This window comes from Salmo trutta, chromosome 25 (genome assembly GCF_901001165.1).
Source record: "Salmo trutta chromosome 25, fSalTru1.1, whole genome shotgun sequence".
Classification (NCBI taxonomy): Eukaryota; Metazoa; Chordata; class Actinopteri; order Salmoniformes; family Salmonidae; genus Salmo; species Salmo trutta.
Genome location: NC_042981.1, coordinates 43088290 through 43114483, shown reverse-complemented (window position 1 = coordinate 43114483; position 26194 = coordinate 43088290). Strand labels below are relative to the sequence as shown.

Below are 26194 nucleotides of genomic sequence, written 5' to 3'. Positions count from 1 at the left end.
TTTCATGCTCACATGTCCCCATCACATCCATTGATTGTTAAGCTTGTGGTGGCATAAATTTGTAGTGGCTGTTAAAGAGAACTTACGTTTATTTTAGCCCATAGTTCCTCACCCTGAAAGTAGTCTCTTACATCAAGTTGTAAAATAGTGAACTACTCCTTTAACAGAATTACTCCTGTCTCCTGTGCAGATATGTGAAGACTTACCTCCACCCTGACAAATCCCGCCATAGCAAGAAGAAGACCTCGGTCAAGAAACACACAATTAACCCAGTGTTTGGTGGCGAGACACTGAAAGTAGGTTTTACCATGTTGTGAGTGCTTTCTGTATATTTTATGAATTAATTTTGCATGAAAATGTACTTTGGAAGGTATGCATCTCTAAGCCTAGTCTTTGTTTATTTTTTCACTCAAATACAATTACTTTATTTACAACCAAATCTGAGTTTCCCCACCCAACGTGTGCAGTTGGCACAATGGTGTGGGCTTGGCTGACTGGAATACGCATGCACATTTGGTGCAGAACCAGATGTTATGCGTGTATACAGTGACATGAGAATATTCCCCATAGTTTTTGTTCACCCACACCAGAAGTGATCAGGACACGCAGGTTGATATATCAAAGCAAACTCTGAACCAATTCTATTAATTTGGGGACAGGTTAAAAAGCTTTAACCTCTATGGGACCGGCGGGACGAATTCGTCCCACCTACGTAACAGCCAGTTGAATCCTGTGGCGCGATTTTTAAAACGTTTGAAATACTATTATTGCTATTGTTTTCTATCCAAACCTGAACAATAATATGCATATTCTAGCTTCTGAGTTGGTGTAGGAGGCAGTTAAAAATGGGCACATATTTTTTCCAAAATTCTCAATACTGCCCCCTAGCCCGTAGAGGTTAATAAATTGGGGTCACAGTGTCTGTTTCGAAGGGTTAAAAAAGTGTGAATGTGTGACTAGGTAACCCTCATGAACTGTAAATCCGTAATTTCTCCCATCAGATTTCCAAGAAAAGCTCACACACAAACACAGCAAGGACGGAGTGACAGTGTGGAGCTTAGAGACACACAGAGCCTGCAATAGTTACCTTTGTTCAAACTATCAAAGAACCGTCAGACCTAGAGCTCTGAAACTTTAGAAACCTGTTCTAGAGCTCAAATCGATAGTGCACGGTGAGTTATATGGCTCTAGAAGGTTCTAGACCGAGAAACAGCCTCTTCAATTCATTTTGACCATTACAAAAATGCTGACATTTAGAAAAGTCCCAGAGTCACAAGACTAGGAGCATTGAAACCGCCTCGGCCCATAGAGACGGACCCTAACGTTTCTGTCCGATTGCTCATTCAACGACCCCGTAGCAACGCCGGTAGATTTTCTGCACCAATTAAGGTCGCTGCTCGGCCTCCAAATGACCTATCGAGCCGAAACTTGGGATTTGGGGTCGCCTCAGCTAGGCCTACACATAATGTCAGAACTGGATCCGCAACTTGAACGTAACTACGTGTTTTTGTTTTTATTATGGTTTAAACAGAAGGCGCTGTGAATTATGGGCCTGCTCTGAAATATGTGATAGTTGGCTTCTAAACGAGTTGGAAAAAGTGGGTGTGGTGTCAGTTTGTATCAGTTTGGTGTCAGAATGATATCTAATTGACTGATGGACGGTGACTTGCTGGCTGACTTTTGTCCATTTGCAATATGTTTAAACAGTGATAGACCATCACCAAATTGACATTCTGAAATCAACACCAACGAGCGATGGAGAGGAACCAGAATCACTGCGCGGCCATCCAAGTAAATTTCGCATTCATACAGTATTTTTGAGCACATGTATAGTTGACAAAAAAAATGAACGAATTTTTAAAAAACGGTCCAGAAAGCACTTTAACCTCTACGGGCTAGGGGGCAGCATTGAGAATTTTGGAAAAAATATGTGCCCATTTTTAACTGCCTCCTACACCAACTCAGAAGCTAGAATATGCATATTATTGTTCAGGTTTGGATAGAAAACACCCTAAAGTTTCTAAAACTGTTTGAATGGTGTCTGTGAGTATAACAGAACTCCTATGGCAGGCAAAAACCTGAGAAGGTTTCATGCAGGAAGTACCCTGTCTGACAAGGTGTTGTTCTTGCTTCTGTTTATTGAAGAGTCAGGATCTTAGCTGTAACGTGACAATTCCTAGGGCTCCAATAGGCTCTCAGAACCCGGGAAAAACCTGAACGATGACGAGGCAGCCTCAGGCTGAAACACATTATCTCCTTTTCCAAGTGTCCCATCAGGGGACAATAGAATTAGACACGTGCGCGATTTGCCCCCGTGGAGTATTTTCATTCGGCTGTTTAGCTAATTGCAGATTCCCGGTCGGAATATTATTGCTTTTCTACGAGATAAATTGCATAAAAATTGGTTTTAAACAGCGGTTGACATGCTTCGAAGTACGGTAATGGAATATTTAGAAATTTTTTGTCATATTTTGCGTCATGCTCGTGGCCGAGATTTAGCGTTGGGATAGTGTCTAGAAAGCATGAACAAAACGTCTTGATGGAACATAACGATGGATTATTTGGGACCAAACCTACATTTGTTATTGAAGTAGAAGTCCTGGCAGTGTATTCTGATGAAGAACAAGCAAGGTAAGAACATTTTTCTTATAGGAAATGTGATTTTGGTGAAGGCTAAACTTGCAGGGTGTCTAAATAGCTAGCCCTGTAATGCCGGGCTATGTACTTAGATTATTGCAAAATGTGCTTCATCCGAAAAGCTATTTTAAAATCGGACATATCGAGTGCATAGAGGAGTTCTGTATCTATAATTCTTAAAATAATTGTTATGCTTTTTGTGAACGTTTATCGTGAGTAATTTAGTAAAATCACCGGAAGTCTTCGGTGGGAATGCTAGTTCTGAACGTCACATGCTAATGTAAAAAGCTGGTTTTTGATATAAATATGAACTTGATTGAACAGACATGCATGTATTGTATAACATAATGTCCTAGGTGTGTCATCTGATGAAGATCATAAAAGGTTAGTGCTGCATTTAGCTATGGTTTGGGTTTATGTGACATGATATGCTAGCTTGAAAAATGGCTGTGTGATTATTTCTGGCTGGGTACTCTGCTGACATAATCTAATGTTTTGCTTTCGCTGTAAAGCCTTTTTGAAATCGGACAGTTTGGTTAGATAAAGGAGAGTCTTGTCTTTAAATAGCTGTAAAATAGTCATATGTTTGAAAAGTGTAAGTTTTCGGATTTAGAGGAGTTTGAATTTCGCGCCCCGCCCATCATTGGATATTGGAGCAGACGTTCCGCTAGTGGAACGTGTAGATGTAAGAGGTTTTAAGGGGGTTTAGAATTTTTTTTCAAATTTTCAAGATTTGACCCTTGGGTCTTGACTTGATGTGCATTTGCAATATGAAAATGTACAGTGGAGTACGCTCGCCATCTATTGGATTTTTGCTGTGTTACACTTGGCATTTGCAATATGTTTTGAATGAAACGGCGTCCAAATGAGTGGTATTGTACATCGTGTATATGTTTCGTATGGTGCCAATAAGATCCCATTCATTTTTGTCCATTTCAGGGGGGTGTTCCCTTACCTTTGATGATCTTCTTCTGTTGGCACTCCAAAAGGTCACAGTTACATCACAAATGGTCCTTTTGTTCGATAATGTCCTTCTTTATATCCATAAAAACTCAGTTTAGCTGGTGCGCTTCAGTCAATAATCCACCCAGTTTCCCTCCATCAAAATGCATACAAAATGAACCCCAAACTTTACTAATAAACTTTTCCAAACAAGTCAAACAATGTTTATAATCAAACCTTAGGTACCCTAATACGTAAATAAACGATAAAATTTAAGACGGAGAATCGTTATTGTCTTTACCGGAGAAAAATACCAAAGAACGCGCTCTCATTCACACGCTTGGAAACACTACAGCCAAAATGGGAGCCACCTAGAAAAACTACAATTTCTGGCTCATTTTTCCAAAAACCAGCCTGAAACTCTTTCTAAAGACTTGACATCTAGTGGAAGCCCTAGGAACTGCAATCTGGGAGGACTTTGCCTTATAATAAAAGTGATAGGAAAAGTTTATAAACGTAAACGTAAACGTGATAGCCATTGAAAATAGTGGTAGGCTGAAATGTTATTTTTTTGGGATGGTTTGTCCTCTGGGTTTTGCCTGCCATATCAGTTCTGTTATACTCACAGACATTATTGTAACAGTTTTAGAAACTTTAGAGTGTTTTCTATCCAAATCTACCAATTATATGTATATTCTAGCTTCTGGGCCTGAGTAACAGGCAGTTTACTTTGGGCATGCTTTTCATCCGGACGTGAAAATACTGTCCCCTACCCAAGAGAGGTTAATTGCCTACCGTCTGTAAGCTGTTACAGGCTGACTGTACCGCTCACACGAGCATTGCAAAATACATTTAGAAATCTATATTAATCCATTATTGCGCGCGCCAACGAGCGTCTGAGTTGCCAAGGGCTAAAATAGAAGTCAGTTCTACTTGTGACGCAGATCGCGCTGCAAGTCCTGCCTCTCCCATCTCCTCATTGGTTTATAGAAGCAGATACCCACGTGCCATCTCCTCATTGGTTATACCCAAGTGGGTGACTGAAAGACGAACGAGGTCACTGCACCTAATTTATGAAAGTTGCCAATCGCAATATAAAGTCAAGAGAAGAAAAAGCCTGGAAGGAGGAGAAATGACTAGAAATGATTCGGTTGACCGTTTTATGTGTGGATTAATTGGCAGAGTAGAGGACCTTGTGCATTTCAGGTAAAATAACAACTCAATGTTAATATCCCAGGACAAATTAGTATAATTGGTTCAGAGTTTGTTTTGATATTTTAACCTGCGTGTTTTGATCGCGTTTGGTGTGGGGGGACAAAATACATTTATGCACGATGGATCACGATGGCGCACATGCGCAGCCGGTTTCGGTTCCGTGTTAGTGTCTTAAGGACCGTTCCACAGGTGCATGTTCATTAATTGTTTATGGTTCATTGAACAAGCATGGGAAACAGTGTTTAAACCCTTTACAATGAAGATCTGTGAAGTTATTTGGAGTTTTACGAATTATCTTTGAAAGACAGGGTCCTGAAAAAGGGCCGTTTCTTTTTTTGATGAGTTTAGTAGGATTGATTCGATATTAGTGTTTATTTTTTGTATTTTTTTACCGACACTAACCAGTTTTCCATCCATTGTTTTTGTGCGAGTAAAGTACTGTACGTTGAATAAAAGATGTCATGACAGCTCTGAATTAAACAGAACATTTGTAGGTACAATTTCCCAATGTTGACAAAGCAAAACACGCTAGACAAGGTCGGATCATTTTGTGTCTGTAAAATTAATTATGGAAGAAATGTTGTTGGAAACACTTTAATGTGCAAATATTGATATACTAAACATGATATACTAAACATCATATCGAAGTAAAATTGGAATCACTCGATAACATGTTGTGTCGTCCTCCCACCACAACTAGTCGGGAAAGCATGCTGTTTATCAGGCTACAGAAAGAAGTATTCAGACCACTAAGACATTTTCCAAATTTTTACATTACAGCCTTATTCTAAACTTACAGTACCCCATAATGACTAAGCAAAACCAGTTTAAAAAAAAGTGCTAATTTATTCAGATTAAAAACTGAAATATCACATTTTACATAACTATTCAGACCCTTTACTCAGTACTTTGTTGAAGCACCTTTGGCAGCAATTACAGCCTCGAGTCTTCTTGGGTATGATGCTACAAGCTTGGCACACCTGTATTTGGGGAGTTTCTCCCATTATTCTCTGCAGATCCTCTAAAGTTCTGTCGGGTTGGATGGGGAGCGTTACTGCACAGCTATTTTCAGGTCTCTTCAGAGATGTTTGATCGAGTTAAAGTCCGGGCTCTGCCTGGGCCACTCAAGGACATTCAGAGACTTGTCCCGATGCCACTCCTGCATTGTCTTGGCTGTTTGCTTAGGGTCGGTGTCCTGTTGGAACCTTTCACCCCAGTCTGAGGTCCGGAGCAGGTTTTCATCAAATATCTCTATGTACTCTGCTCCGTTCATCTTTGCATCGATCGTGACTAGTCTCCCAGTCCCTGCCCCTGAAAAACATCCCCACAGCATGATACTGCCACCACCATTCTTCAACGTAGGGATGGTACCAGGTTTCCTCCAGACCTTGACGCTTGGCATTCAGGCCAAAGAGTTCAATCTTGGTTTCATCAGGCCAGAGAATCTTGTTTCTCATGGTCTGATTGTCTTTAGGTGCCTTTTGGCAAACTCCAAGCGGGCTGTCATGTGCCTTTTACTGAGGAGTGACTTCTGTCTGGCCACTCTACCATAAAGGCTTGATTGGTGGAGTGCCGTAGAGATGGTTGTCCTTCTGGAAGGTTCTCCCATATCCACAGAGGAACTCTAGAGCTCTGTCAGAGTGACCATCGGGTACTTGGTCACCTCCCTGAGCAAGGCCCTTTTCCAACGATTGCTCAATTTGGCCGAGCGGCCAGCTCTAGTAATTGTCTTGGTGGTTCCAAACCTCTTCCATTTAAAAATGATTTTGGGGACCTTCAATCTTGGGGACCCTCAATGCTGCAGAAATTTGTTGGTACCCTTCCCAGAACTGTGCCGACATAATCCTGTCTCTGAGCTCTACGGACAATTCCTTCAACCTCATGGCCTGGTTTTGGCTCTGACATGCACAGTCAACTGTGGGACTTTATATAGACAGGTGTGTGCCTTTCAAAATCATGTCCAATCAATTGAATTGACCACTGTTGGACTCCAATCAAGTTGTAGAAACATCTGAAGGATCATTATTGGAAATATGATGCACCTGAGGTCAATTTCGAGTCTCATATCAAAGGGTCTGAATACTATGTAAATAAGGTATGTTTTTTATATTTAATACATTTGAAAATATAAAAACCTGTTTTCGTTTTGTCATTATGGGGTATTGTGTGTAGGTTGCTGAGGATTTTTATTTATTTAATACATTTTTGAATAAGGCTGTAACATTCCAAAATGTGGAAAAAGTCAAGGGGTCTGAATACTTTCTGAAAGCACTGTAAGTTATGATGAACTTCATAGGATGGTGAAAGTGCAAGGTGACGAGCTCAATTGATGCTCCTTTCCAATTTATATAGAGGGTCTTATTCTGGTGACATTATCGTCAATGCTTGGCAGCCGTTTGACAAATAAAATAATCTTGCTCTTTTGTCCGTAATAATTATCATAATTTAGGCTGGCTGACCCGCATTCTATTTGCGAGCTGTTGGCTAGAGCGCACATGCCAATACCAGAGTGGGTACCCTCGCCATAAAACACAATTAAATATTTCATTTGGTACATTTTGCTGCAAAAAGTATTTTTATGTGCACTACATCACGTACAGCTTCTTATCTGCAACAAGTCAATTTGATGGAAACGTCTCTGGTGGGAAAATACAGATTTTATGCGGATTTTAGAATATTAGCATGAAAATCTGAAGCCAATTGCTGAACTGAAACCTAGCTAGTAAAAGAGCATTTTTATTCTATTCTAATGCTGCATTCATAACAAGTGGGACACTGAAAATACTACGTGTAAACTGGAAGCAAAAGGTTTTGTGCGTTTACATGCTTTGAGCTAATTGAGAACACAGATTGGCTAATGGCAAACAAGCTGCGTCAACCATAAACTATTGTAGTGTTAAAAAACCAAACCAAATTATTTGAAGAATAATGTTTTGTTGTTGCATTTAAATGTCAAATTCTGTTACCGAGGTAATTTCCTTAGTAGTTGAGTTCATCTTGTGCTAGAAGTCAGATCTCAGGGGTGACGAGTTTCCCACTAGTAATTACGAGTTGGACGGGCGTTCAAGTGGATTATATCCTCGTATTTACGAATTTACAAGATGTTATGAACGCAGCTTCTCCTCTTAACATTTTATTTCATATTTTTTATTTGTGTAATACAGTTTTTTTTGTATTCCCCTCTCCAGTACAAGATGACGATGGATGATCTGAAAGGCAGGACACTGAACCTTTCTGTGTGGCACAATGACTCTAGAGGGAGAAATGTCTTTCTGGGGCAGGTAGACATTGACCTTAAGACCTGGGACTGGGGGCATGAGACCCTTACCTGGTACAACCTACAGCCCAAGGTAAATAGCATTTACTGTATAAAAGTTGTGGAATTTATACAGAAAGAAACACCACGAGGCAGCTTGGTACATTGCCTCCCAGGCGTTGAGGTCAATCCCATTATAATGTAGTCTTTTCAGGTGGATTTGAAATGCACCATTATTTTCAAAGAGGATTATTTTCAGTTAAATCTCAATTCACTTTCTGAATTGCCTGAAAAGCCTGCTTATTTGACCCACCACTGACCTGAGCAGATCTCTGGTAAGGAGGAGTTTCCTTGAAATAAACCACAACACAAATATTATTGTAGAACATGTGTTAAAACCCAGCTGGACACCACCTCTCCCTCCCTCACCAACATTGGCCCTGATATAGAGATGAAATGCTATTTGCAGTAAGAGATGAGTTCATACTTTATTGATCCCCAAGGATGGATTAGTTTGTCGACCTGACAAACCACAATAAGAATCAAAAAATATCACAAGACATTAAGAACAACTATTGGATATAATGTATGTTTGTAAATGTTTTGGAAACAAAAAGCAGTAAGAGCAACACTCAATTATAATTGCCTGTGTGTTAAGTCATCATCCACTTGTTTTTATTTGCAGAATCCTGGCGTTCAGGACTCTCCTGAATATCATGGACTGTTGACAGTAGCACTGAAATATATTCCCCCTGGCTCAACAGGTACTGATATGATATGCCTGTCTTTTTTGTGCATGGGATAGCATTATGTTATGATAGAAAAATAGTGACAACTAATTAATGTTTAGATTATTTTAATGATCCAAAACATTTAAAAATATATGTATACAGTTCCAGTCAAAAGTTTGGACACACCTACTCATTCAAGGGTTTTTCTTTATTTTTAGTATTTTCTACATTGTAGAATAATAGTGACGACGTCCAAACTATTAACTAACTATTAAATAACACGTGATCATTTATTAACTACAAATCAAAATATATTTGATATTTTAGATTCTTCAAAGTAGCCACCCTTTCTCTTGATGACAGCTTTGCACACTCTTGGCCTTCTCTCAACCAGCTTCACCTGGAATGCTTTTCCAACAGTCTTGAAGGAGTTCCCACATATGCTGAGCATTTGTTGTCTACTTTTCCTTCCCTTTGCGGTCCAACTCATCCCAAACCATCTCAATTGGGTTGAGGTCGGGTAATTGTTGAGGCGAGGTCATCTGATGCAGCACTCCATCACTCTCCTTCTTGGTCAAATATCTCTTACACAGCCTGGAGGTGTGTTGGGTGATAGTCCCATTATCATTTGTTTTTCAACAGGACAAAGTGTAAACTATACGGGATGGCGTATTGCTGCAGAATGCTGTGGTAGCCTTGCTGGTTAAGTGGGCCTTGAATTCTAAATAAATCACTGACAGTGTCACCAGCAAAGCACCCCCACGCCATCACACCTCCTCCTCCATGCTTCACGGTGGGAACCACACATTCGGAGATCATCCGTTCACCTTTCACAAAGACACGGCGGTTGGAACCAAAAATCTCAAATTTGGACTCATCAGACCAAAGGAAAGATTTCCACCGGTCTAATGTCCATTGCTCATGTTTCTTGGCCCAAGCAAGTCTCTTCTTATTATTGGTGTCCTTTAGTAGTTGTTTATTTGCAGCAGTTCGGCCATGAAGGCCTGATTCACGCAGTCTCCTCAGAACAGTTGATGTTGAGATGTGTCTGTTTCTTAAACTCTGTGAAGCATTTATTTGGGCTGCAATTTCTGAGGCTGGTAACTCCAATGAACTTATCCTCAGCAGCAGAGGTAACTCGGGGTCTTCTTTTCCTGTGGCGGTCCTCGTGAGAGCCAGTTTCATCATAGCGCTTGATGGTTTTTGCGACTGCACTTGAGGAAACTTTAAAAGTTCTGGAAATGTTATGGACTGACTGACCTTCATGTCTTAAAGTAATGGACTGTTGTTTCTCTTTGCTTATTTGAGCTGTTCTTGCCATAATATGAACTTGGTCTTTTACAAAATAGGGCTATCTTCTGTATACCACCCCTACCTTGTCACAACACAAATGATTGGCTCAAATGTATTAAGGAAAGAAATTCCCCAAATTAACTTTTAACAAGGCAGACCTGTTCATTGAAATGCATTCCAGAGGACTAACTCATGAAGCTGGTTGAGAGAGTGCCAGAATGCCAGCACAGAGAATGCCAGCACAGGAAGAAAAAAAATGTTTTATGAAATGTATGCATTCACTACTGTAAGTCGCTCTGGATAAGAGCGTCTGCTAAATGAAAAAAAAAAAATGTAAAAATGTAGCTATTTGAAGAATCTCAAATATATTTTGATTTGTGTAACACTTTTGTTTACTTCAATGATTCCATATGTGTCATTTCATAGTTTTGATGTCTTCACTATTATTCTACAATGTAGAAAATAGTACAAATAAAGAAAAACCTCTGTAATGAGTAGATGTGTCCAAACGTTTGACTGGGACTGTATATTTAACCTTCATTTTAGGCACGTCAACAACACATGTAGTGCACATTTTGCAGACCTCAATCAATTTGTGTCATAAAACAATTATCAATTTTTCCTACTAAACCCCTTCCTCCCCTAGTGATTTCACAATCTACAAAAATACAATATCACACCTATCTCACAATCTACAGTTATGGTGCCACTCTGCACACACAAGCTTGTTAGCTAGCTAGCGCAAAGGACATTCAAAGTTCCTCCATAGAAGCTGCTCCTCTTAGGTATAATTCTGTGGACCTAATTCATAATGCATGGCATAATGTAATGCCCAGCACTTCAAGCCTCCTCCCCAACCCTCTCTTGCTCTCTCCCCACCAGCAACATTTTAGTTACATCTTGCACCATAGGCTACACATCATCAAAGGTTGATTTCACAGGTTAAAAAAGGACCAGAAACAAACAATATAAACGGTACTTTTTTGGGGTTCAAACCGGTGGGAACAGTGGAACGAAACCAAACCGATTGGAAATAATTTTGGTTCCAACTCCTGAAAAAGACTAGATTAGTCAATAGTTGTGTAGTACATATTGAAAGACATGTTGGACACTGAATTAGCTCTCTGATCATCAATATTGGATATTGTGCCTCCTCTTCTTGCAGGTGGTGACAAGATTAACTCAGGGCAGGTCCATGTGTGGCTGAAGGAGGCCAGAGAGCTGCGTAAGCTAAAGCCTCAGGGTGTCGACTCCTTTGTGAAGTGGTGAGTAGAAGACAGGTTTAATAGAATGGCGTCTGAGGCATGTATGGTCACATACACGTGTTTAGCAGATGCTATTACGGATGTAGCAAAATGCCTGTGTTTCTAGCTCCAAAGGTGCAGTAATATCTAACAAGTAATATCTAACAATTACACAACATTTACCCAATACACACAAATCTAGTAAAGGAATAGAATTAAGAATATAAAAATATATGGACAAGCGATGTCAGAGCGGCATTGAATAAGATACAGTAGAATAGTATAGGATACCGCAATTTCATAAGAGATGGGTAATGAAAGATATGTGGACATTATTAAAGTGACTGGTGTTACATTTATTAAAGTGGCCAGTGATTTCAAGTCTATGTATATACAGTTGAAGTCGGAAGCTTACATACACTTAGGTTTGGGGCGGCAGCGTAGCCTAGTGGTTAGAGCGTTGGACTAGTAACCGAAAGGTTGCAAGATTGAATCCCCGAGCTGACAAGGTACAAATCTGTTGTTCTGCCCCTGAAGGCAGAACCTCTTGCATCTAGACGTTCCACTAGCGGAACGCCACGCCAAATATCCAATGGAAAAACGTGGCGCAAAATACAAATACCTCAAAAATGCAATAATTTCAATTTTTCAACCATACGACTATTTTACACCATTTGAAAGACAAGCCTCTCGTTAATCTAACCACATTGTCCGATTTCTAAAAGGCTTTACAGTGAAAGCAAAACATTAGATTATGTTAGGAGAGTACACAGCCAAAAATAATCACACAGCCATTTTCAAAGCAAGCATATATGTCACAAAAACCCAAAACACAGCTAAATGCAGCACTAACCTTAGATGATCTTCATCAGATGACACTCTTAGGACATTATGTTATACAATACATGCATGTTTTGTTCAATCAAGTTCATATTTATATCAAAAAACAACTTTTTACATTAGCATGTGATGTTCAGAACTAGCATTCCCACCCAAAACTTCCAGTGAATTTACTAAATTACTCATCATAAACGTTGACAAAAAACATAAACTATTTTAAGAATTATAGATACAGAACTCCTTTATGCAATCGCTATGTCAGATTTTAAAATAGCTTTTCGTTGAAAGCACATTTTGCAATATTCTGAATACATAGCTCAGCCATCACAGGCTAGCTATTCAGACACCCGCCAACTTCGGGGCTCACTAAACTCAGAATTACTATTAGAAAAATTGGATTACCTTTGCTGTTCTTCGTCAGAATGCACTCCCAGGACTGCTACTTCCACAAGAAATGTTGTTTTTGTTCCAAATAATCCATAGTTATGTCCAAATATCTCCGTTTTGTTCGTGCGTTCAGGTCACTATCCAAAAGGTAACGCGCAAGCACATTTCCAGACCAAAAATTTCAAAATGTTCCATTACCGTACTTAGAAGCATGTCAAACGCTGTTTAAAATCAATTTTTATGCCATTTTTCTTGTAAAATAGCAATAATATTCCAACCGGACAATGCTGTATTCATTCAAAAAGGAAGAGAAAAAATGGCGAGGTCTCGTGAACGCGCATCTCCAATCTCTTTGTCACCAGGCAGTCCACTGACAAACTGTGCTGCTGTTATCTGCCCAGAGACAGGACACGCCACAATCCGGTTTCTGAAGGCTTTAGAGAGCCATTGGAGCCTTAGAAAGTGTCACGTAACAGCTCAGATACTATAGTTTTGATAGACAAGCAACAGAAGGACTACAAATTCGCAGAAAGACCACTTCCTGCTTGGAATCTTCTCAGGTTTTTGCCTGCCATATGAGTTCTGTTATACTCACAGACACCATTCAAACAGTTTTAGAAACTTTAGAGTGTTTTCTGAGCAAATCTACTAATAATATGCATATTCTCGTTTCTGGGCAAGAGTAGTAACCAGTTTAACCTGTTATGGATAGGGGGCAGTATTTTCACGGCCGGATAAAAAACGGTGTATGTAAACTTCCGACTTCAACTGTATGTTATAACGAAAAAAAAATTATGTGCTAACAATGTAAGAAATAATACATAAAAAACACAATACTGCCATGTTTCCTCAGAGCAAGAAGCGAGGCAGCCCTCTCTGTCGGTGCCATTTTCACTGATGTCAGCTTGTGTGTGTGTGTGTGTGTCGGTTTTTGAGTGACTCCATATTTTGTCTCAATTAATACTTTATATGTTATTTAAAAAAAAAATATTTAACCTTTATTTTTACAGGGAGTCATGCTGAGACCAAGGGCACTTTTGTAGATGAGCCCTGTAATTTCATAAATATACACATCAATACCAATGTGAAAAGTAAACCAGAGATAGAAAACAATCATAGAAAACATAAGCATTCTTCAGGAAAAAGGGTCTCAATCAGCCATCTGAATTTACTCAATGCCATCCTGGATTAAATAGGCTAAATGATCAATGGGTGACTGAATTATCTTCACCTTATGCCCTACAATTTGCAAAAAATCTGACGAGACCATCATGTCAATACCACCAGGAGCTTGGTCTCTCTCTGCAACTGCATTTGTACCACTCTCAAACGCAAGTGGGCCTACACTTGATGGCATACTTCCAAAATATCAAACTCTTGAATGACTCCGCTTGTTTTATTGACAATGGTGCTGGCTCCGTCAAGTCCTCACACATTGGGCAACTGAGATATATTGTTATGCTTTTATTGTTGGTCTCTGGTAATGTGCGACGAAACCCTGGGCCTGTAGATACCCTGCAATCTCTACCGACTCCCTATGATTTTCGAAAACAGAGCAGGTTTTGGCCTCTTGTATGTTCATCTCAGAATTCTATTTCCAAAAATAGACATGATTAGAATATGGGTCAATACGACAAATGAAGACATAATGGTTTTATCAGAAACTCGGCTAAAGAAATCTGTGTCAAATATTTATATTTTTGAAAGATATTTTAGAAAGTTTGATGAGCAAGCATTCTTACATGATCTGCACCATAATATTTACAGAGTAAGTCTGATTCCCGATGTTGACACTGCCTGGGACAATTTTTATATGAAATGTGTGCCCATTTGTGATAAGCATGCACCTGTGAATAAATGTAGAATCAGTGCAAGGGACAATCCCTGGTTTTCAGATAAATTGCTAGACATACAAACGCTCCTGTTGACTGGCCCTCCTTCAGAACGCTAAGAAACAAATGCACATGATTGCAAATCAGATTTCTTTCTAAATGCAGTCACAGAGAATCTAAACAACCCTACCAAGTTCTGGGAAAAAAAATCAAATCAGTGTCAGGATCTAATGTATCCTCTGGCCTTCCTGACCATTTAACGATGGATTCTAATGAAATGAAAGATAAAGCCAATATTGTAGGAGTTTTTAATAACATGCACTTCTTATTTTCTGGTTCAGTTTTTGATAATAGTGGGGTCCAGGTGTCTAATGTAAGCTCTGTTACAGGCCCTCATGTGAATCATTTTAACTTTGAGCCTGTTTCTTATGCTGAGGTCTATAAAGCACTAAAAGCAGTTGACACTAAAAAGTCTGCAGGTCCAGATAACCTGGATCCCTACCTCAAAAGGTAGCAGATGATATTATTACTGAACCCGTGGCTCACATTTTCTCTTGACCAATTCTGTAGCCAGCATTTGGAAATCAGCTGATGTCCTCCCACTGCTAAAGGTTTGGTGTCACGTCTACTCCTTCTCCTCCCCTCCGGCATTCAACGTCGCCAGAGTACTAACCACTGTTCGTGGGATTCATCATTACGCACACCTGGCATCCATCATTACACGCACCTGTAGATCATTAGGATACTCACCTGGACTCTGAATACCTTCCCTTTATCTGTCACTCCCTTGGGTTCCTTCCTCAGTCGGTGTTGTTCATGTTATATCACCACTGTTATGCTGTTTTGTTTTCATGTTTGTTGTTTTATTAAAATATTCACCTGCTTCTCGACTCACAGCGGCATTGTTACAGAATACCGACTCAAACTATGGAAGCAGCAGGACATTTTAAAATCTCTCAGACGGTCAATTAACAGGGTTATCTTCTACGTCAACACCATGACCAGCTGGCACAACTGGGATCGGCTATGGAGGAAGTTCTTCGCAGTGTGCAACGTCTCGAACACACCCAGGAGGCGTTCCCTTCATCCAGTGGAGGTAACTCTACAACCAGTCGACCCAGTGAGTTAGCACATTCAGCAACCCGCTCAGGTCAGCGATGCCCATTTATCCAATCCTGGATAAATATTATGGTACACCATCCAAATGTCGTGGCTTCCTACTTCAGTGCTCCCTCTATTTTACGCATCAGATGGGAGCTCCCACCACCGAGCGGTCCAAGGTTGCCACGGTGATTTCTCTACTGACTGGGCGGGCGTTGGAATGAGCTACGGCGGTCTCAGGGGGAAAGGAGGATCTTGATTCTTATGAGGGGTTCATGGCTCTGTTTTACATATATTTTTTATCATCCCTCAGAGGGCAGTGAGGGAGGTGAGCGGCTACAGCAATTACAGCAGGGGAACCAGACGGCTGCTGAATACGCGCTCACCTTTCGGACAGTAGCAGCATCCACTGGATGGAATGTGCCGGCGCTTCGCACGCTATTCAGAAGCGGTCTGAGCGAGGAGGTCCAGACGGAACTGGCCTATCGAGACAATCTTACCTTGCGATGGCCATCCGTCTGGATAACATACTTTGGGAGCGCCGGTACTCTCATCGTTTCTCTCCCTCCCTCAGTGAACACTCGGGATCAGAGCCTGAACCCATGGAGGTAGGGGTCACACGCCTCCCCACGGCAGAGCGCGGCAGACGGATACAACTGGGGCTCTGTTTGTACTGTGGACAAGAAGGGCACAAGCTCCAGAGGTGTCCGGCATGTCCGAACCTGTGATCCACAAAAGCAGTGGACAGTCACGTGATCTTCCACCCCCTGGAGCAGGAGTGAGTATGCCGTCTTCATCATTGTCGTCTTCATCACGCTATAACCCTACCATCTCATGGTCGAGGATGAGAATTACACACTGTTCACCCGAGTGCCGGAGGACCTGCTTCCCTGTCCCGTGTGGTTCCATGTTGAGAGTCCTATGGTTGCCCTTCAGCCCATGTCCCGGAGGTATACCAGGACCTGTGAGAGATATTCTCCAAGACTCGGCCCACCTGTCTTCCTCCTCATCGCCCCTAGGACTGTGCCATCGACCCGCTTGCAGGTGCAGCGCATTTACCCTCTGTGGGTGGCTGAGATCCAGGCCATGGAGGATTACATCCAAGAGGCGAGCTAACAAGGTTTCATCTGCACTTCCACTTCCCCTGCATCGGCTGTTTTTTTTCATCATGGCCAAGAAGGATGGAGGGTTACGTCCCTTTATTGACTACAGAGGACTCAACGAAATCACCACAAAGTATCAGTACCCTCTCCCATTGGTGCCGTCAGCAATCGAACAGCTCCGCGGGGCCAGTTTTTTTTACCACATTGGACCTGTGGAGTGCTTACAATCTCATCCGCATCCGGGAGGGGGATGAGTGGAAAACGGCATTTAGCACGATCTCTTGTCACTACGAGTACTTGGTGACGCCAATGCTCCGTCAGTGTTCCAGGCTTTCGTCAATGAGGTGTTCAGGGACATGCTCGGACACCAAGTGGTCGTGTATATCGATGACATCCTGATCTACTCGGCTACCCTGGAGGATCACATCACTCAAGTTCGAACAGTCCTGGAACGCCTACTGGCTAACCATCTGTTTGTCAAGGCTGAGAAGTGCCAATTTCACCAGAGGTCGGTATACTTCTTAGGTTACCAAATCAGCCCGCAGGGAGTGAGGATGGAAGATAAGAAGGTAGATGCAGTCAGGTCATGGCCAGTCCCAACCACCATAAAACGGGTACAATGGGGTTTTGGGGCTTGCCAACTTCTACCGTTGCTTCATCAGGAACTACAGCTCTGTCGCTGCTCCTCTCACATCTCTCCTTAACCTGTTGGGGATAGGGGGCAGTATTTACACGGCTGGATAAAAAACGTACCCGATTTAATCTGGTTACTACTCCTGCCCAGTAACTAGAATATGCATATAATTATTGGCTTTGGATAGAAAACACCCTAAAGTTTCTAAAACTGTTTGAATGGTTTCTGTGAGTATAACAGAACTCATATGGCAGGCAAAAACCTGAGAAGATTCTCACCAGGAAGTGGCCTGTCTGACAAGTGGTTGTTCTTCTTGCCTCTGTTTATTGAACATTTGGGATCTTTGCTGTAACGTGACACTTCCTACGGCTCCCATAGGCTCTCAGAACCCGGGAAAAAGCTGAATGACGTAATTCAATGCCCAGGCTGAAACACATTTGCTCGTTTGGCAAGTGCTCTATCAGACGGCCATTAGACGAGGCTCGTGCATGAGGGGATAGCATGCTTTTACTTTTTCTCTCGTTGAATGTAAACAGGCTTTGCCGGTCGGAATATTATCGCTTTTTTATGAGAAAAGTGGCATAAAAATTGATTTTAAACAACGGTTGACATGCTTCGAAGTACGGTAATGGAATATTTAGACATTTTTTGTCACGAAATGCGCAATGCTCGTAACCCTTATTTACCCTTCGGATAGTGTCTTGAACGCACGAACAAAACGCCGCTGTTGGAACATAACTATGGATTATTTGGGACCAAACCAACATTTGTTATTGAAGTAGAAGTCCTGGGAGTGCATTCTGACGAAGACAGCAAAGGTAATAACATTTTTCTTATAGTAAATCTGACTTTGGTGAATGCTAAACTTGCTGGGTGTCTAAATAGCTAGCCCTGTGATGCCGGGCTATCTACTTAGAATATTGCAAAATGTGCTTTCACCGAAAAGCTATTTTAAAATTGGACATAGAGTGCATAGAGGAGTTCTGTATCTATAATTCTTAAAATAATTGTTATGTTTTTTGTGAACGTTTATCGTGAGTAATTTAGTAAATTCACCGGAAGTGTTCGGTGGGAATGCTAGTCACATGCTAGTCACCTGCTAATGTAAAAAGCTGGTTTTTGATATAAATATGAACTTGATTGAACAGACATGCATGTATTGTATAACATAATGTCCTAAGATTGTCATCTGATGAAGATCATCAAAGGTTAGTGCTGCATTTAGCTGTGGTTTGGGTTTATGTGACATTATATGCTAGCTTGAAAAATGGGTGTCTGATTATTTCTGGCTGGGTACTCTGCTGACATAATCTAATGTTTTGCTTTCGTTGTAAAGCCTTTTTGAAATCGGACAGTGTGGTTAGATTAACGAGAGTCTTGTCTTTAAAATGCTGTAAAATAGTAATATGTTTGAGAAATTGAAGTAATAGCATTTCTAAGGTATTTGAATAACGCGCCACAGGATTCAACTGGCTGTTGAGTAGGTGGGCCGCAAGCGTCCCACCTAGCCCAGAGAGGTTTTAAGGGACATTTCACCTCCACCCCATTGCTAAAATTTCCAGATCCCACGATATCCTTTGTGGTGGAGGTGGATGCTTCAGAGGTAGGTGTGGGGGCAGTTCTGTCTCAACAGGGTATTCCACAGAAATTATACCCCTGTGCGTTTTACTCTAAGAAACTGTCCCCTGCAGAGAGGAATTACGACGTCGGGGATTGGGAGCTTCTGGCAGTGAAGCTGGCATTAGAGGAGTGGAGACACTGCCTGGAGGGCGCGAAGGAACCATTCGTCATTCTCACCGACCATCGGAACCTGGAGTACATATGGACAGCGAGGAGGCTGAATCCGCACCAAGCGAGGTGGGTACTGTTCTTCACAAGGTTTGACTTCACGCTGACCTATTGCCTAGGTTCAAAGAACACCAAGGCCAATGCCCTGTCCTGTCTCTACGATTTGGGAGAGGGTCCTGTCCAGAGTGCACCTATAATCCCATCCTCCCGAGTCGTAGCTTCTGTGGTCTGGGACGTAGATGCGGACATCCGCCAGGCTCTGGAGAAGGAGCCCGCACCCAATAACTGTCCTCCTGAATGCATTTACGTTCCCACAGGGATAAAAGATCAGCTGCTGACCTGGGCGCACACAGTTGTCGTCGCTAGACATCCAGGTTTTCTCGCACTATCCATTCCATCTCTGAGAAATACTGTTGGTCCACCTTAGCACAGGACATCACTTGCTACGTCAACTCCTGTTCCGTATGTGCTCAAACAAAATCCCCCCGGAAGGCTCCAGCAGGTAAACTCCTTCCCATGCCTCAGAAACCCTGGTCACATCTATCTTTTGACTTTGTAACCGATCTCCCCTCTGACGGTTTCACGTAGTGGATAGATTTTCTAAGTCCTGTCATTTAATCCCTCTTCCTGGTCTCCCCACTGCTCTCCAGGTCGCTGAGGTACTCTTCCAGCAGGTCTTCCGGCACTATGGCCTTCTGGAGGACATATTCATATTCTCCCACCGTGGCCCTCAATTCACATCATTAGTATGGAGGGCCTTTTTGGAGAAGCTTGGGGTCACAGTCCGCCGCCTCATTTCCGGATACCAGTGTCAGTCTAACGAGCAGGTGGAGAGGATGAACGAAGAGCTAGGGAGGTTCCTAAGGAGTCAGGACCGGTAGGGTGAGTGGGCACGATTCCTTCCATGGGCAGAGTACCCCCAGAACTCGCTACGTCACCCCTCAACGGGGTTGACCCCCTTCCAGTGTGTTTTGGGTTTCCAGCCGGGCCTGGCTCCGTGGACTCCGGGCCAGACTGAAAACTCCTGCGGTTGATGAGTGGCCTGCCTGTTCCATCGTCAAAAGGAACAGGCAGACCGCCACCGCAGTGAGACTCCTGTATTCCACCCTGGGGATCGAGTCTGGCTGACCTTCTCCCTTACCTCACCTCGCTCATCAACTCATCCTTGACCACTGGCTACGTCCCTTCCATCTTCAAGAGAGCGAGAGTTGCACCCCTTCTGAAAAAACCTCCACTCGATCCCTCCGATGTCAACAACTACAGACCAGTATCCCTTCTTTCTTTTCTCTCCAAAACTCTTGAATGTGCCGTCCTTGGCCAACTCTCTTGCTATCTTTCTCAGAATGACCTTCTTGATCCAAATCAGTCAGGTTTCAAGACTGGTCATTCAACTGAGACTGCTCTTCTCTGTGTCACGGAGGCTCTCCGCACTGCTAAAGCCAACTCTCTCTCCTCTGCTCTCATCCTTCTAGACCTATCTGCTGCCTTTGATACTGTGAACCACCAGATCCTCCTCTCCACCCTCTCCAAGTTGGGCATCTCCGGCGCGGCCCACGCTTGGATTGCGTCCTACCTGACAGGTCGCTCCTACCAGGTGGCGTGGCGAGAATCTGTCTCCGCACCACGTGCTCTCACCACTGGTGTCCCCCAGGGCTCTGTTCTAGGCCCTCTCCTATTCTCGCTATACACCAAGTCACTTGGCTCTGTCATATCCTCACATGGTCTCTCCTGTCATTGCTATGCAGACGACACTCAATTAATCTTCTCCTTTCCCCCTTCTGATAACCAGGTGGCGAATCGCATCTCTGCATGTCTGGCAGACATATCAGTGTGGATGACGGATCACCACCTCAAGCTGAACCTCAGCAAGACGGAGCTGCTTTTCCTCCCGGGGAAGGACTGCCCATTCCATGATCTCGCCATCACGGTTGACAACTCCATTGTGTCCTCCTCCCAGAGTGCTAAGAACCTTGGCATGACCCTGGACAACACCCTGTCGTTCTCCACTAACATCAAGGCGGTGACCCGATCCTGTAGGTTCATGCTCTACAACATTCGCAGAGTACGACCATGCCTCACACAGGAAGCGGCGCAGGTCCTAATCCAGGCACGTGTCATCTCCCGTCTGGATTACTGCAACTCGCTGTTGGCGGGGCTCCCTGCCTGTGCCATTAAACCCCTACAACTCATCCAGAACGCCGCAGCCCGTCTGGTGTTCAACCTTCCCAAGTTCTCTCATGTCACCCCGCTCCTCCGCTCTCTCCACTGGCTTCCAGTTGAAGATCGCATCCGCTACAAGACCATGGTGCTTGCCTACGGAGCCGTGAGGGGAACGGCACCTCCGTACCTTCAGGCTCTGATCAGTCCCTACACCCAAACGAGGGCACTGCGCTCATCCACCTCTGGCCTGCTGGCCCCCCTACCTCTGAGGAAGCACAGTTCCCGCTCAGCCCAGTCAAAACTGTTCGTTGCTCTGGCACCCCTATGGTGGAACAAGCTCCCTCACGACGCCCGGACAGCAGAGTCAATCACCACCTTCCGGAGACACCTGGGATAGGATAAAGTAATCCTTCTAACCCCCCCTAAAAGATTTAGATGCACTATTGTAAAGTGGTTGTTCCACTGGATATCATCAGGTGAATGCACCAATTTGTAAGTCGCTCTGGATAATAGCGTCTGCTAAATGACTTAAATGTAAAGTGTTCTACCAGGAACTTCCCACGCCGCCTGCCCTGCAAGAAACTGAGGCCCCGGTTTGTGGGGCCGTTCAAGGTTCTCTGGAGAGTCATCGAGGTGGCGTATAGGTTACAGCTCCCTATCGTTTTGCACCCTCTTTTCATGTCTCCTTTCTCAGGCCGGTGGTTCCTGGTCCCCGAGCTGATGCTGTCCCCCACAACACCCCCGATCCCACCTGGACATTGAGGAAATGTCCGGTGTATGCTGTCAGATCCCACCTGAATTCCCGGTGTCGTAGGGGTCGGTTCCAGTACCTGGTGGACTGGGGGGTATGGCCCAGAGGAGTGGTGTTGGATTCCGGTGGAGGACATTCTGGATCCCAACATCCGTGATTTTCACCTTCGACGACCGACCCGCTCCTCGTCCTCGGGGTCGTCCCTCTGGTCGGCCTCGTTCGGCAACCGGAGCCGCAAGTCAAGGGGGGTACTGTCACATCTACTCCTGCTCCTCCCCTCCGGCGTTCGACGTCGCCGGAGTACTAACCACCGGTCCTGGGATTCATCATTACGCACACCTGCAGATCATTAGGATACTCACCTGGACATACGTAGCTCCCTGATTACCTTCCGTTTATCTGTCACTCCCTTGGGTTCCTTCCTCAGTCAGTATTGTTCCTGTGTTTATGCTATATCACCACTGTTACGCTGTCTCGTTTGTTGTTTTATTAAACGATGCACCTGCTTCTCGACTCACAGCGTCACTGTTACAGGTGGAGATCCCTCAGATGCTAATAACTATCGTCCAAACTCCCTATCCTGGCCAAAGTCTTTGAATCCCTAGTGAGTTCACAGTTAAACGTCTTAATTGAAAATAACATACTGAGCGGGGTTCAGTCTGGGTTTTGATTGGGGCACAGCACCCCAACTGCAGGTGCTCTGTTTGTTGATTTATCAAAGGCATTTGATTCAGTTGACTATTAGTTTTTGCTAGCTAGACTCAGTAACATTGGTCTCAGTGAGGGGGCAGTAAATAGTTCCTAAACCAATCTTTCTGACAGAACACTATGTATATACTGACAATCACAAGTCTAGCTTTCTTGAGATTAATAGAGGTGTGCCCCAGGGTTCCATTTTAGCTCCTGTGTTGTTCTCAATTTGTATTAATGATTTGGGAAATGGGATTCAACCAGCAAAGTTGCATCTGTATGCAGATGATCCAGTCATATATTGATGTGCTCCTTCTCGGGTTCAGGCTGTTGAAGAGCTCCAGACTGCTTTTCAGGCACTGCAGGCCTCCCTTTATGGTCTCAAACTGGTCTTGAATATAAAAAAATACTAAATTCATGACCTTTACCAGAGCTCGCACTCAGCCAGAGAAGGTTAACATTTTCACACCTTGTGGCTTATCCATTGAAAAAGTGTCATCCTACAAATACCTACGTAGGTACAGTATATGGTTGGATGACACATTGTCCTTTTAAAGTTCATATAGATAATCTTGTAAGGAAGCTTACATTGAAATTGCTTCCCGCTTATGGCTAGAAAGAAGCTTGTTCAGGACACTTTTCTCTCTGTAATTGAATATGGTGACTTGTTGTATATGCATGCAGCCTCCTCCTTTCAAATCCATTTTTCAAATGCCAAGTCAATCACCCACCATTGCACCTTGTAGCAAAATGGTAGGTTGGAACTCCCTTTATATGCGCAGAAAGCTACATGTTTATGTGTTCATCAACAAAGCCCTTTTGGGTAAACTCCCTCTTTACCTCTGTAGTCTGGTCTCCTTCACCACCAGCAGTTACCGGTTTGCTAGGTGGTTGCTATTTAATGTCCCCAGGACATTGACAGTATTAGGCAAGACTGCCTTCTCGTCTTGTGCACCAGAGGCATGGAATAGTCTACAGTCCATGCTTCATTTAGATATGTTAGTGCCACTGAATGAATTTAAAATATTGATGGGGGACTCTGTTACAGAGGAGTGTAAATGCTTTTTTTAAAGTATTTTTTCATGTTGTATGTTTTAATTCTGTAATGTATTGATTGTTGCTGCCTTCTTGGCCAGGTCTCTGGGTCTCAATGGGCTTTTCCTTGTTAAATAAAGGTTTGAGATTATTCCAAGAGTAAGGTGTAAAAAAACAAAGCTCATTTACCTAATTGTAGAAAGCAGATCATTCAATCGACGGTCCTAGACTATGGAGATATCATCTATATGAATGTAGCTGCCACTTCACTAAAGCCATTAGATGCGGTTTACCACAGTGTTCTACGTTTTATTACGGGTGACAGGTTTAGTACACATCACTGCATTCTCTACCAAAAGAGCTGATCCTCTTTGATGTCATGTAGCACCATACATTGCTTAAATTGTATTTATAAAGCTATTTTTCAAAAACAACCACTGTACCCAACATCATTGTTAACCTTTAGACGTATGAGTTACCATACCCGGTCTCAGGGATGGCTAACACTGGGAAAGTCATTCAGTCTCTACAGTTAGAAAGCGAGAGGCATTTTTTTTTCTCAGCTTCTTAATGAACTCATCAATATGTTATTTTTTCTATGATAGCTTATCATGCACAGATATTTTCAAGCAGAGACACCATATGCTAAAGTCATTAACGTAATTTTTATGTGCTATAGAAAACAAAATTATTGCATTTTCTATGTCAGTTACATGTTGCCTGACACAAGCAAGAAGAGTCGTCAGAAGACGCGGGTGGTGAAGAAGAGCCAAAAGCCTGTGTATAACCATGCCATGGTGTACGACGGTTTCTGTGCCGGAGAGGTCAAAGAGGCTTGCTGCGAGCTGACTGTGTGGGACCACAACAAACTCTCCAATCAGTTCCTGGGAGGGGTGCGCCTCAGTCTGGGCACAGGTGATTATTAAACACCATTTTATCATGATGTTACTTGTGCTTTACTCATGCTTGACAAATGTCTGTGATAGTACATTTGGAAATTTGTTACGAAAAGTAATCCATTTCCATGGCTGAAGCACTAAAAACATAGTTTAACAACTGAAAAAACAAAGTATGTGTCACGTCCAGACCAGTAGAGGGAGTATTTGTATTGTAGTTTGGTCAGGACGTGGCAGAAGGGTATTTGTTTCATATGGTTTGGGTTGTGTGTGTAGTATTAAAGGGGTGTTTGGTTTATGTATTCTGGGGTTTTAGTTTATGTTCTGGTTTGTCTATTTCTTTGTTGTCTGTGTGGCTCCCGATCAGGAACAGCTGTACGTCGTTGTTCCTGATTGGGAGTCATATATTAGGAGCTTTTCACCTGGGGTTTTTGTGGGTAGTTGTATTTTGCACTGCTACGTATAGCCTGTAAAACTGTCGTCTGCCGTTCTTTTTTTTTTTTTTTTTTTCGTGTTCTCTTTATTTAATAAATAATAAGATGAGCATCCACATTCCCGCTGCGTTTTGGTCATCAATACACAACGACAACCGTGACAGTATGAGATGCTACTATAGTTTGTCTTTGATTTTGGTATAGAAGTTGTTCTCTCAAATATTTTGCAATGGCTTTTCTGAAATGCCTTACTTTTCTGTTTGATTCCAGGACAAAGCTATGGCAAAAACGTGGACTGGATGGAATCTGTCAATGAGGAAATTAAACTTTGGGAAAATATGCTATCAAGTCCAGATGCTTGGGTGGAGGGTGAGATCCCCCTTCGTTCCTCTATGACCCCGAGGAAGTAGAATAAATCAGTGCGGGAGCGCAGCGCAGCGGTAGTGCTAGAGTCGAACACACGCATATTTCCATGAGCAACACTTTCCAACTTTCTACCCTCTTCAACTGTACCCCATAATCTACATTCTAACTTTTCTGAAAAAAGGAAAACAAATATCAGGATGATGAGGTTCGGTAAAAGGTAATTACTGCTCAGAACCTTTTTCTTGTGATAGAGATTTTTGATTAATCAAAGTATAAAGAATTAGAATTGCAATGCATAATTTTTCGGTGTATTTTTTTATTCACCAATACTTTACTTACAGTACCAGTAAAAGGTTTGGACAAATCTACTCATTCCAGGGTTTTTCTTAATGTGTACTATTTTCTACATTGTAGAATAATAGTGAAAACATCACAACTATGACATTTTTATTTTACCTTTATTCAACTAGGCAAGTCAGTTAAGAACAAATTATTATTTACAATGACGGCCTAGGAACAGTGGGCTAACTGCCTTGTTCAGGGGCAAAACAAAGTTTTTACCTTGTCAGCTCAGGGATTCGATCTAGCAACCTTTCGGTTACTGGCCCAATGCTCTAACCACTAGGCTACCTGTCGCCCCAAAACATAAAACATATGTGATAATTTATTAACTAAAAATGTTAAACAAATCAAAATATATTTTATATTTCAGATTCTTCAAAGGAGCCACCCTTTGCCTTGATGACAGCTTTGCACACTCTTGGCCTTCTCTCAACCAGCTTTACCTGGAATGCTTTTCAAACAGTCTTGAAGGAGTTCCCACATATGCTGAGCAATTGTTGGCTGCTTTTCCTTCACT

At 42.6% G+C, this 26194-nt stretch overlaps 1 protein-coding gene across 3 annotated transcripts in view; it reads left to right on the top strand.

Moving 5' to 3' along the window:
- si:ch211-266g18.6 (synaptotagmin-like protein 2) overlaps positions 1–25699 on the top strand; it is a 54788-nt gene extending 29089 nt beyond the window's left edge. Inside the window, exons 10-15 of one of the 3 annotated variants that reach the window (XR_003869586.1) lie at positions 191–296; positions 7983–8144; positions 8736–8814; positions 11240–11339; positions 18907–19072; positions 24349–24368. Coding sequence is in view for 1 of the 3 variants with exons in the window: in XM_029714067.1 (XP_029569927.1) it covers positions 191–296; positions 7983–8144; positions 8736–8814; positions 11240–11339; positions 24349–24554; positions 25240–25379 (793 nt within the window). In the remaining 2 variants the exon portion in view is untranslated. Of the gene's footprint in view, positions 1–190; positions 297–7982; positions 8145–8735; positions 8815–11239; positions 11340–18906; positions 19073–21857; positions 22421–24348; positions 24555–25239 lie in introns of those variants that run through there. The other 2 variants (XR_003869587.1, XM_029714067.1) reach the window with 2 other exon arrangements.
- The last annotated feature ends 495 nt before the right edge of the window (positions 25700–26194 follow it).